The 12541-nt window shown below is 37.3% G+C and overlaps 1 protein-coding gene across 6 annotated transcripts in view; it reads right to left on the bottom strand.

Moving 5' to 3' along the window:
- Positions 1-12541, bottom strand: part of ANO3 (anoctamin 3) — a 419176-nt gene that overhangs the window by 84015 nt on the left and 322620 nt on the right. For all 6 annotated transcript variants that reach the window (XM_047690759.1, XM_047690760.1, XM_047690765.1 and 3 more), the window contains 4 exons: positions 11996-12102; positions 10026-10081; positions 6445-6566; positions 2300-2434 (listed from right to left, as the gene is read on the bottom strand). In XM_047690759.1, the coding sequence (XP_047546715.1) occupies positions 2300-2434; positions 6445-6566; positions 10026-10081; positions 11996-12102 (420 nt within the window). The remainder of the gene's footprint in view (positions 1-2299; positions 2435-6444; positions 6567-10025; positions 10082-11995; positions 12103-12541) is intronic.

Raw genomic sequence — 12541 nt, 5'->3', positions numbered from 1 at the left:
ATGAAAATCAGTATGGAGGTTCCTCAAAACATTAAAAAATAGGATTACCATATGATCCAACAATCCCAGTTCTAAGTGTATATCCAAAGGAAATGAAAACAGGATCTTGAAGTGGTATTGGCATTCCTATGTTCATTGTAGCATTACTTAACAATAGCCAAGCTATGTAAACAACTTAAGTGCCCACTGAAGGATGAATGGATGAAGATGTGGTATGTGTGTGTATATACACACAAATAAAACAGGATATTCAGCCATGGAAAGAAGGAAATCCTCCCATTTGTGACAACATGGATGGACCCTGAGGCTATTAAACTAAGTGAGATAAGCCAAAGAAAAAATATTATATGATATTCCTTTAAAGTGAATCTTTTAAAAAGCCAAATTTACGGCACCTGGGTGGCTCAGTGGGTTAAAGCCTCTGCCTTTGGCTCAGGTCATGACCCCAGGGTCCTGGGATTGAGCCCCACATCAGGCTCTCTGCTACACAGGGAGCCTGCTTCCTCCTCTCTCTCTGCCTGCCTCTCTACCTACTTGTGATTTCTGTCCGTCAAATAAATAAACAAAATCTTAAAAAAAAAAAAAAAGCTGAATTCATGGAAACAGAGAATTAAAAAGTAGTCAAAAAAAGTGTCTTTCTTTTCAAGACACACTATAACTTCAAATCACAACCTGTTTTCTTAGCCTCAGAAGTTACTGATTTAACAGCCTACAGTGAAATGCCCAAAGAGGGATGGGTGTTTCCACTGGGTACAAGTTTGTTTAGGAAGATGCTGCCTTCCAAAGTGGTAGTAAGTTTGCAAAACTCTGAAATAAACCTAAGACTAGATGAAATGTGTTTGAACAGTAGGTGCTTCTTTGTTTTCAAACTAATTATCATTTGGCGTTCATGGAGAGCAAGGGGATACTAAGATACCAATCAAGGTTGCTGGTTATGGAACTGGATTTAACTCTAGGACAATGGAAGTATTTCATTTTCAGGCAAATTGTTAACTGTACACATAGGTATATTAGGTATATATATTATATATATATATATATATTATATATATATTATATATATTAACTGTACACATAGGTATATATAGGTATATATATTAATTTAGAGAAAACTCAAGGAAATTACTTTTATGATCCTGTTAACTGCCATGATTACTACCCAGTAGTAAGGTCATGGTTAAAAGATAGACCACAGGAGAAAAAAGTGCTGAGCTTTAAAGGAGGGGAGAAGTGTTTTTCATGTTTTGAATTACATCATACAAGCCTGAACTTGGTGCTATCCTTGTATAGATTAAATAAGACATTTATTATGAGGATTCATTAATGCCAGGGGGTGAGACTTGGATCTGCTGAATAATAATGTATCGTTCCTCCACCCAAATCTTGAGTCATTTCAACTTTAACAGTAGAATCACCATTCTCATAAATGCTTGATTTTCGTCAAACCTTATTTTACTACCATCTTGATACCGTAAGTTGATACTAAAATACTTATTTGTTCTTATAGAGAAAAAGAAGAAAGTAAAAAGTGATTTTATGTTTTCAGGAGAGAAGATTGCTTAGAGCAAGATTTATGTCCTACAGATATTTTGTTCAGACATCTCTAACTACATAAGGTTCCCTCATCTGCAAAGAGGAATACTCGTCTCCAAGGGTGGTAAAGTTCCTATCAAATGAAAAAACAAGAACATTATTGGGAAGCTCTTTGTATATTTTAAGTGCTTAAAGAATTGTAGTTTTTTTTTTTTTAATTTTATTTATTTATTTGACAGAAGTCACAAGTAGGCAGAGAGGCAGGCAGAGACAGACAGGAGGAAGCAGGCTCCCCACAGAGCAGAGAGCCCGATGTGGGGCTCCATCCCAGGACCCTGGGATCATGACCTGAGCTGAAGGCAGAGGCTTTAACCCACTGAGCCACCCAGGCGCCCTCAAGAATTGTAGTTATTTTGATTATCTAAACTACTATAGTGAGAGGGCATTCTAGACTACCAAATACTGTGGAAATGTAAATTATATAAAACTACCATTGCATTGTTGAATTATTAAGTGAGATATAGTGGAAAGAGAAATTTTGCATACAGAGAAACAGTCTTAGAACATATCCAAGAAAATCTGCATATAAAAATATGGAAATGGCCTTTTAAAAATAGTGCTTATCTCTTCTCCTCAAAAAATCCCAGCAAATAAATTATAGAACCATGAGTTGTTTTTCATAGTCAGCATTATCATAAAGCTTTGCCAATCAGAATAAAGGCCAATACGTTTTAAAAAGTATTATTATTAGCTGTTAATAGCTTACCTTACTTGACTTCCATTCATTGTAAATATTCCATAGAAAAACACACACAAGCCAACAAGTGCTGCAGGAATTAGCATTCCAGTGTACCATCCCAGCCAAGCAAAGTATAGCCCGATCTTCTCACCAAAGTACAGCCTGCACAAGAAAGCAAACCCTTCGTTTAAGGCAACATAAGCAACACTGCAAATGTTGCTGTCACACCTAGTCAGAGTTTCAGAAGGACATACCAGCTCAGTTCTTCGTCAGTTTCATCCGGGGTATCTTGACATTCCCACTTGTTAATGAATCCAACAATGGTGATGCTGTTCATCTTTAAACATTGTCATTAACGGGGGCAATTTTATAAAGTGTACTCCTTCTGAGTCAAACTTCTTAACAAGGTTCATAAACTTTTTATAAGCCAATTCTTGCCTTTCTCCATCCTCCCAGTAAAATGTCTTTTTGTTTTCCACACACAGAACCATGCTACACCATACTGCTTTTGTGTAAATTAGAAAAAAGTCTTCCCTGTAGGTAGATGTTGAGAGTAGATTCGATTTTAGTTTCCATCTGCCCCCTTGGCCAGATGCCCTTATGCTAGACACAGTCATGTCACACCTTCCTCAACAAAGTTAACTGCAGTTCCTGGAGCACATGATTCTTTCCCTGGTCAATGCTGCTCCCTTACTTTGGAAAATTACATTTCATCCTCGTCCCTCGTCTGGCTTGTATGCATCCTTCACTTTACATCACTTCTTACAGGAAGCCTTTCCTGACTTCCACTGGCTACCCTTGCTTAGATGCCCCTGATCTTGCTCCCATACTGCCCTCACCCATATTTCAGTGTCCTAAACTTATAAACCTTTATGACAATTAACCTGTCACTATTCCATTCCTCTCTCTCCCCATAAGACTTCAAGTGCCTGAAAGTAGACTTGTGTCTTCTTCACCAGCACCCACCACAGGGAGTAGTGAATGAAGCTAAGGAAATGGATATATTTTATTTCCCTTGAGCTGATAAACATAATTTCTATGGAAATGGCAGATGAATAAGACCATTGTAACGACTACCCAATTGCTCTTTCTTCACCCAGTCTACTGATCATATCAACTGCTACGCAGTTTATAAAGCTCTGGTAAGAAATAATAATTTCTTGAATTCTCTATGACTGTTTGGTCTCCATCTTCTAAAAATGGTTACTTAACACAGTTTTGTCCAAGAGATATTTTAAAAATTGGTGTTTTACAGTTCATTTAAGAATATTGCACTGGGCAGTGATTCTTCCTAGGAAGAAAATTCTCTTGGTATTTTTTTCTGGGACAAGACAATTCTCTTGGTATTTTTTCTTCCTGAAAATAATTCTTTTTCTACATCACTCTCTGTATTGTGCCGATTAAAATTTTGCATATTCTACCAGGTATAGAAATAGAGTCATCTTTCATTTATCCAAGTTTTTGTTTTTTTCATTGATTTCTCCTTGGAGACATAGATCAGTAGACCATTCACATCTCATACAACAATAACGTTCTAGTTGAGACAAAAGCTTATCATAGTAACAGGTATTTCAATAAAGCCATTTGTTCCTTTTAAACAAGTGTTCCTCTGTGAAGTAGAATAGGTTTTTGCATATATTACTAATATAAGGAAATGTCTTTATAATAATGACTACAGAGGGCAGCACAGACAACCCCCTTTAAATAGGCAGCATTATACTGAGATTTTAAATCATATACTGTTGAAGGTTAAGGGGAACAACAATATTATTTGACAGTAGTTTAATCACCTAAGTTTCAGGAGATTTAGATCTGATTCAGGAAGACAGAGAAGCTAGTTCCAGGCCAAGGAAGCTGAGGGAAACCCCCTTGACCTATAGCGCTGGTATTCATAATATTCTAGGATCTCTAGAGGAATCTCAAAAACCACGCCAAGGCAGGGAGGAATTGCTAGGTTGCTACTGGGGTCACTCTTCACTACACCCATAGCCATTCGCTTTTTATCTGTTTTATATTTTGGTAATGAGCAAGTTCCTGGAGAGTAGGAACATGCTGGAGTGTCATCTATATTCTTTTATGGCTTTCATCTTGGGTAGGCCCTTCATCAGCTCCCTCTCTTTTTAGCCACTTGAACACAAAATATATAATTTCCGTAGGCAAAGCTTCCCTTCTATGTCAATAGCCAAATAATTGGTAATAGTAGCCACAGAACCCCAATTATTGAAAATAAAGGTTGCTTGCTGAAATTATCTGAAGCCGTAATAGCAATGCGTCCAATAGATAAGAGAATTACTGACACTGAAATGTTTGCTTGAAAACAGCAATTTAATTTTAGTTCCTAATAATAAATGTGATTCTGTGAGTTAGCACATCTCACTGTGTTCACATATCTCTAAAATAACAATTCTTTCCCCTCTCTTTCTCTCTAAATAATAATAATAATAATAATAATAATGGGGTGCCTGGGTGGCTCAGTTAGTTAAGTGTCCAACTCTTGAGTTCAGCTCAAGTCATGACCTCAGGGTTGTGAGACTGAACCCCACTTTGGGCTGAGTTGAGTGAGGAGCCTGCCTAAGATTCTCTCTCTCTCTTCCTCTGCCCCTCACCACTGCTCACTCTCTCTCCCTTAAAACAAAACAAAATAATTTTTTCACCTGCACAAATAAGAATCTGATAATTTGTTGTGATTAACAGAATTAGAATCAAAGCATCTTGATTTTGGATATGCCCAAGTACTTAATGTCTGAAATGGTTTGGTGCTGGATATTATGATTTGTATATCCAGATCATGTCCTATCCTTTTCCTTTCTGCCCTATGCCCCAGGAGGCTCACCTTCATGAACTGTATCTCTCATGCTCTTTCTTTCTTCTGCCTTCCTGAGGGGCTTTTTGGATAACTGAAGGTACTAGCAGGAGATCACAGAGTGAGATCTAAGAGATATCGATGTATTGATTATCCTGACTTTCTCCTTCTTGGAGAATGATCTGCCCATAGCTGCTTTCCTTCCAAGACTGTAACTACTGTCAGGCATCCCCCATTTTTGTTTTTGACAGGTTCTACCAACTGTTCCCTCCCCCTGTTCCTCCAGGCCAAGGTTTGATAAAGAGCTTCTAATTTTTACTTGTCCCTGGAAGCTTTATCATCATTATCCATTTGCTCCCTTGATACTACTTACACTTCTGCATATACTTCTTTTATTAGATTTTCTTCTGACAGCCTTTCTATTCTATCAGTTCTATCAGTTTCCTGCTGGGACAATGCTGACAGTTATAAGTTACTCTTGATATTTACATTTTATAAACAGTTCAAAGTACCAATATAGATAAACTCATGGATGCTCTTTTTTTCATTCATTGTAAGAATATTTATAGTTAGCTAGAAACTTGATTAGGTCATTTTTCATATGTATTTCCTGGTATTTTTTTAAAAGAACAAATTATCCTCCATCAAAATTAAATCATGAATATAACAGTATCTGGAGATTAACTGAAATTGAGAGCAGTTACTCACTAGAAATGTGCTTCCTGGAATAGAATAGATACTCACTAAATTCTTGGTTGAAATACAAATATATGTATAGATGCTGTGTTGGTCATTTTCCTTTTTGCTCTCAGATCCATGTTCTGCCTTTCCCTATTTTGGTTTGTTTCACTGGGAAGTAGATTACACAGGTTCCATTGTAAATTGCTCCTGGTTAAGTTGGATAAGGAGGTGCTGGAAGACTCAAAGATAGAGGGAGGGAGGGATCATTCCTTCCCACTTGGTCATCCTCAGGGAAAAGTGGTCATACCTTCTCCAACACTTTACTTCTCTGTGGACAGTCCTAGTCATGGATGGTATAGCTCCTGGCCAATGGCCCAGGTAGGGGGGTCTCTGGAATATACTTCATCCCATTCTCCTTCCAACCTCAGGACTGTTAGCAATCTTCTGCTGTTATTAATCTCTGGTTGCCTCACTATTCCTCTCTGATTTCTCAGCTTTGTCATCTACTGTATAACCAAAGCCCTAAATTAAGTTTCTTTTATTGAAAAGACCTACAGTGGCTTCTTTTTCCCTGACTACATCCTGAGTAATACAGACGATTTGGTGGGCGAATGAGGTAATTCCAAATCTAGGAAAATGACAACAGCACAGCATACTATATCTTTCATTATCACTCCACCCACATTACCTGATTAAATCCAGGGGCTGATGCTTATACCACATTCCCCAGCGTGCCCAGCGCTCATATAATAGATGTCGGTTATTCTGAGGTCCATGCGTTTTGATGGGTTGGTTACTTTTGTAGGCTCCCTGAAACACATAACCAAAGATAAGTTCCCTTAGTAAATTTGAACTAAATAGGAATTGCTTTTACTACTTTTTCCTTACAGAACAATTTAGTAGTGTATTGAAAGCTGCAGATTTGTAAGCTTAAGCCCATCACTGGAATGATGTAGTAAATGCCTTTATATATCTCCTCTTCATTGAAAATGTACTGATAATTCCTTAAAAGTCCTTTCTTAAAGTCCCTTTTTAAACTAATGAAATCCCTTTCACTTAAAGTAAACTAGAATTTAGGTTTTACTGTTTGTAACCTAAGATCTTTTAATAAACACTATCTTGTCACCATCACTGAGGGAAATAGTTGTAATCCTTATTTCAGAAATTAAGAGTATTATTCTACTTTAAAGAAGTGACTCAGCCCCGGGAAATATTTCTTTTACTTACAGAAGCTAAAGAAGAAAGTAAATGTTCAATCAAAAAGTGTAAGAAGCCTAAGTCACAAGTGCTAATCAAGTTTTTAAATTCTAGAATCCTTAGGCCTTACTTTGGATAATATTTTCCAAAAATGGAAACATTTTCAAATTCTTTATATCTCCCCTCAAAAATTGTCATACAGGTTGCAATCTTAGACACACAGAATATATATGCCTGATAGAGGAACGGCTTTGATTTTATAATCAAAAAGGAGGGGAACAAATATGATTACTATTTTCTAAACCAAAACTTAGGACAGAATTTGACAAACTCCCTCTTATTCCAATGTGTGATTCTACTTTTATAAACAGTTTAATGAAATTTAAAACAAGTGGAGTTATGCCTTAGTTTCCTTATGAAGATGATGAGAGTAAGAAACAATTTAATGATTTCCACCATAGGGAGGTTTTGTGAGGGCCCACCTGCACTATAAAGTGCTGGTTACATATAAGTCAGTGTTAGTTAATTTCGTTTCTGATATAGTGTGGCCATTGAAAAGCAGAAAACTGTCATTTGAGTGATCCCAGACAACCAGGGATGTGAGTTCTTATGAAGAAAGAACACCCTGAATCACAGTGCACCAGGCTGAAAGGAGACACATATGTGGATTTCACTCTGTGGCTTCCTAATGAAATAGATAAATTAATAAGGTAAAGATGGAAGTACAGTTAAAGTGCTGATGGGTTCAGGGTAGGCTGCCCCAGAATGTGTTACTTTGGCATGTAGATTATTTATAAGTTGAACACAATTAATGACCAATAAACTCAAAAAGAGTTTTTTACCTAACCTCTTAACTGCTCAAAATAATTTAGATAGGAAGTCTATAAGAGTAAGGAGAACTATTACTAAAGATAACTTTTTTACATAAGAAGTACTTATCTGCATGACACTGCAAGCAAGCATTTGTTCACCCAACATTTGCTCTTCCAATGTCCCGTGTATTATCTCCCTCCTAGACCCCTGCCTTCTTCTTAGCTCAGGACAGCATATAAACCTCAATTCCTGATTGCTGGAAGCCTCTCATGTCTTTGTGGGGATCTGTATATGTGTAATTACATTTGTTTTTCTTCTATTAACCTGCTTTATGTCAATTTATGAGGTCGGTCAAAGAACCCTAAAGGGAAGAAGAGAAAAGTTTTCCTCTCCAAGTTTTTAAGTCCAAGTTTTCCTCCTTAAGAGATCAAGGCTTTTAAAGCCTAAAGATTAGAAGTTAAGGAGATAAAAGTGAAGATCAAGATTTCAAGCATGGGCATGCCTACCTGGGAAATGTGTGTTTGCTCGTCCAGCTGGACTGATCTGTTAGGGTAGACTGCCTGAGATTGGGTAAGTAAGGGAAGGTGAACCAAAATCTCAGCTTTCTTTCAGTCACTAATGATAATCTTTCTAAAATACCTGACTTTGCTTCCCAGTCTCAGTGGGCAGACACAGGCACATCCTCGGTCTTAGGGTCTAAGCTTAGAAACCCTAGTAGACCATTGTTCTAATTCTGCTCAAGAACCTCAACTGTACTGTTCTGGGTTGACAGTGACACCTGGTGGCTTTAAGAGAAAATTGCAGTGATGACCCCTGTTGGCCCACGTGTTTCCAGTCCTGTTCAGAGGACCATGTGCACTCAGTGACCACACCTCCACATCCTCATGATCAGTCCCCTACTCCAACCAACAGAGAAGAATAAACAGGACTATTATTTACAACCTATTCCAAATAGGTTCTAAATTTCACACAAGAAAATGTCAAACGAACACAGACTAGTTATGTAGACGAAATTACTCACAATAAGAACAAACTGTAAAAGCGCTCCCAGGGCCTTAGATTTGCTAGTCTGAACACTGTACCACTTACCAACTATGTCAAATCTGACATCGTGGTTAATTTCTCTGAGCTTTATTTCTGCATCTCTACAATGAGAAAATAATATCTACCCCTCCAGGATTATTTTCAGATTAATGGAAAAACACATGCACAAGGCCTGTTGCATGAAATAACCCAACATATTCCTCATTATTATTATTCCCATTCCTACAGTAAGTAAGATATTCATAGCACAAGGAATAGATGCATTGGGGTCTGGCTTCCTGGGCTCAAACCTGTGCCTTTGACACTTAATTTTTCTGTGCCTCAATGATCTAGCTATGAAACAGGGCTATTATTATTGTCTCTCTCAAAGGTTTGCCCTAAGGATTAAATGAGATTATCCATATAAAATACTTAGCTCAGTGCTAAATAGGAAGTACACAATGTATTTTATCATTTAAAAATTTTACTAGAATGGGATTCTTCAGGTATAGGGATTATACCTTGTGAGTCCTCAGCCTTTATAAACAGAAGTGATGGGTTCTGAGATTGCTGACCTCAAACCTCTAAAGACCCCCTTCTTATTTTAAAATGTGAACTTGCCTTAAACAGAATATACTGTGTGTGCGTGTGTGTGTGTGTGTGTGTGTGTGTGTGTGTGTTGGGAGAAGATGTTCAAAACTAATTCAAATGTCATTCATGACTCAGTAGGCAGAACTCACCACAGTCTGGAGCAGGTGTTTCTAATTTAAAATTGGTAGACAGGTAATAACTTGGCTGAGAATTAAGTAAATAATGGGGTATAGGTTTGTGTTGTGGGTTTGTCTTAGATTTTCAGACATCTCAAAGTAGTAGGCACAAACCAGAACTTGCACTGTTTGGGAGTGGTGTAGATCCCAAGGTGGGTTAAACCTGGAACTCTGTTTTGAAGCAGAGGACGGTGGTCAGAGTGATTGAAGCATGTCCCCAAGTTCCCTCTAAGGCTGGGACTCGTTACAAGGGAAAAACTGCACTAGGGAATTGTTCTGGAGAGCACTGGGCACAGTGTGTAACCAGAGATCATAATGGGGTCTGAGAAAGGCCCAGAGCCACTGACTGACTGAATCCTCCTGAGAGAGGGCGGTTAGATTTTAAAAATAAATAAATAAAACAAAAGAAGGATCAACAATGAGCATGAGAAACTTCTTTCCCCCAATGGAAATTGTATTTCAAAATTACCTCGTGAGGGGGAAAAGCTGCTATATATGAGCCATTGTTTATAAGTTTACAGATACCTGGAAAGAGAAACAAAAGAACACTTTTTGAGTCAGTTCAAATGAAGACTTCCGTCTGTAGCAACATATATAAATTTAGGAGAACAAATTAATTTTAAGAACTTAAAATAACCCAAATGACACCCATAGCCACATCACCTCTGAAGGCCAAGGGCTATGAAACAGATTGGTACTAAAAGAGTCTATTTGTATTCTTACAACATGAATCAATGGAGATTTGGAAGGTGCCAACACACGGCACTTTGCCGTATCATGGAATATGAGGCATTTTAATACCCATTTATTTGGGATCACATGAACCTGGAGCAAATATTTTTTTCTGCCTCAAAACAACAACATTTGGGGCGCCTGGGTGGCCCAGTGGGTTAAGCCTCTGCCTTCAGCTCAGGTCATGATCTCAGGGTCCTGAGATTGGGCCCTGCAGCGGGCTCTCTGCTCAGTGGGGAGCCTGCTTCCCCATCTCTCTCTCTCTGCCTGCCTCTTTGCCTACTTGTGATTTCTCTCTCTCTCTGTCAAATAAATAAAATCTTAAAAAAAAACAACAACAACAATATTTGGTCAAGAAAATAGAGGAACTCTCCACCCACAAAATGTCTCTAAATGATATTGGTTTTGAGAAGTCTTTAATTAATACTGAGCCAAGGAGACATAAGTATCAATATGTGACACTTCTTAAAATCTCCTCCAGCTCAGCCGGAGTGTAGTGAAATGGACATTCTCATATTGTCCCAGCAAGACTGGGAAACTTCTGGAGAATAATTTTTGTTACAGTTTTATTTATGTTAGTAAAGAATAAGAAATAATTGTATATCCAAAAATGGGGAATCATTTAATTATCATGGTACAATCAATTATACTAGGTACTTGGTAGATAACTGCAATTTGATGAATGCTTATAATAGAATCTTGTACAGCTATTTATAATGTTTACAGACATACCAAAGGGTTGAGAAAACACTCATAAATACTTTTTTTTTTTAAAGATTTTATTTATTTATTTGACAGAGAGAGATCACAAGTAGACGGAGAGGCAGGCAGAGAGAGAGAGAGAGGGAAGCAGGTTTCTTGCTGAGCAGAGAGCCCGATGTGGGACTCGATCCCAGGACCCTGAGATCATGACCTGAGCCGAAGGCAGCGGCTTAACCCACTGAGCCACCCAGGCGCCCCTCTCATAAATACTTTTTAAAAAAGACAAAATTGTAAACACTTCGTGATTCTAATAATGATGTGTATATACATCATATTCAACACATCATTATTAGAATCATGCAGGTTTACTATATATACATTCAGTATTAATGTGTGAGAGTGACAACTGAGTTCGTGGATTTTTTAAATTGCTTTTATTTTATTTTTTTTATTTATTATTTTTTTAAAGATTTTATTTATTTATTTGACAGAAAGAGGGAGAGAGATCACAAGTAGGAAGAGAGGCAGGCATTGAGAGAGGGGGAAGCAGGCTACCCACGGAGCAGAAAGCCCGATTTGGGGCTTGATCCTAGCAGCCTAAGATCTTGACCTGAGCTGAAGGCAGAGGCTTAACCCACTGAGTGACCGAGGTGCCCCTAAATTTTATTTTTATACTTTTTTTGTTTATTGTATACTCTAAAAAGGGCATGATATCTTTACAGTCATTTGAAATGTCATATTTTTATTTTTAAAGACTATGTAAGCACATAACACTATCACACACATTTTTATTTTACATTCTGGGTTTATTTTTATGTCTTATTTAGGAAACTAAGTGTTTTATTGGAAGGCTGAAAAATAGAATGTTTAGAATATGTGTTCAATGCGTTATATCCTCATATTTAATGAATGAAGGCAAAGCTTCAAATGTGAAAATAAGTATTTCTGGATATAATTAGTAACAGCAAATATTACCTTCTCTATATTTTTAATTAGTGTTCTTACCCACTTTTGATATTCCATTTTCATATTTCGTGTGCTGTAACATATGATAGACTATCCTGCTTCGAGTAGCATTGCTGAAGAATGTGTCCTTATTGTTTATTATGAAGCTGTTAAGATAAGGGGATTGGTTTTAATATTCAAAGCAGAGCCCAGAGTCCAGCAACAGTTACAAGTTTCTAGGTAGTCATCCATCTGTTTTCTCCATTAAAACTAATGCATGAGAAATACAGTACGTCAAAAGACAAACCATCCTCTTAAAAATAAATCAACTGGCAGAGACAAAATACATTTATAAATAATACAGGCATTATCAAATATTCATTTAAAAATCTTTCAGTTTATAGGGGAGCCTAGATGTCTTCTTATTTCTTGTTTAGCATGAAATAGGGACAGCAGCATTAAATTGTCCGTTGCCTCCCATAAATTCTGTACTACCTTAAGCAATGCAATTCCAAATAGAACACATTAAAAATTGATGTCATTTCCCCATATCACACCTTCCAAGCTAACATGTCTTGCTTTCAGAACCTCAGTAATAAGCAGCAG

This window comes from Lutra lutra, chromosome 10, assembly GCF_902655055.1.
Source record: "Lutra lutra chromosome 10, mLutLut1.2, whole genome shotgun sequence".
In the NCBI taxonomy this organism is placed as follows: Eukaryota; Metazoa; Chordata; class Mammalia; order Carnivora; family Mustelidae; genus Lutra; species Lutra lutra.
Note: the sequence above shows the minus strand (reverse complement) of the source record. Positions and strands in the feature narration are given on the sequence as shown.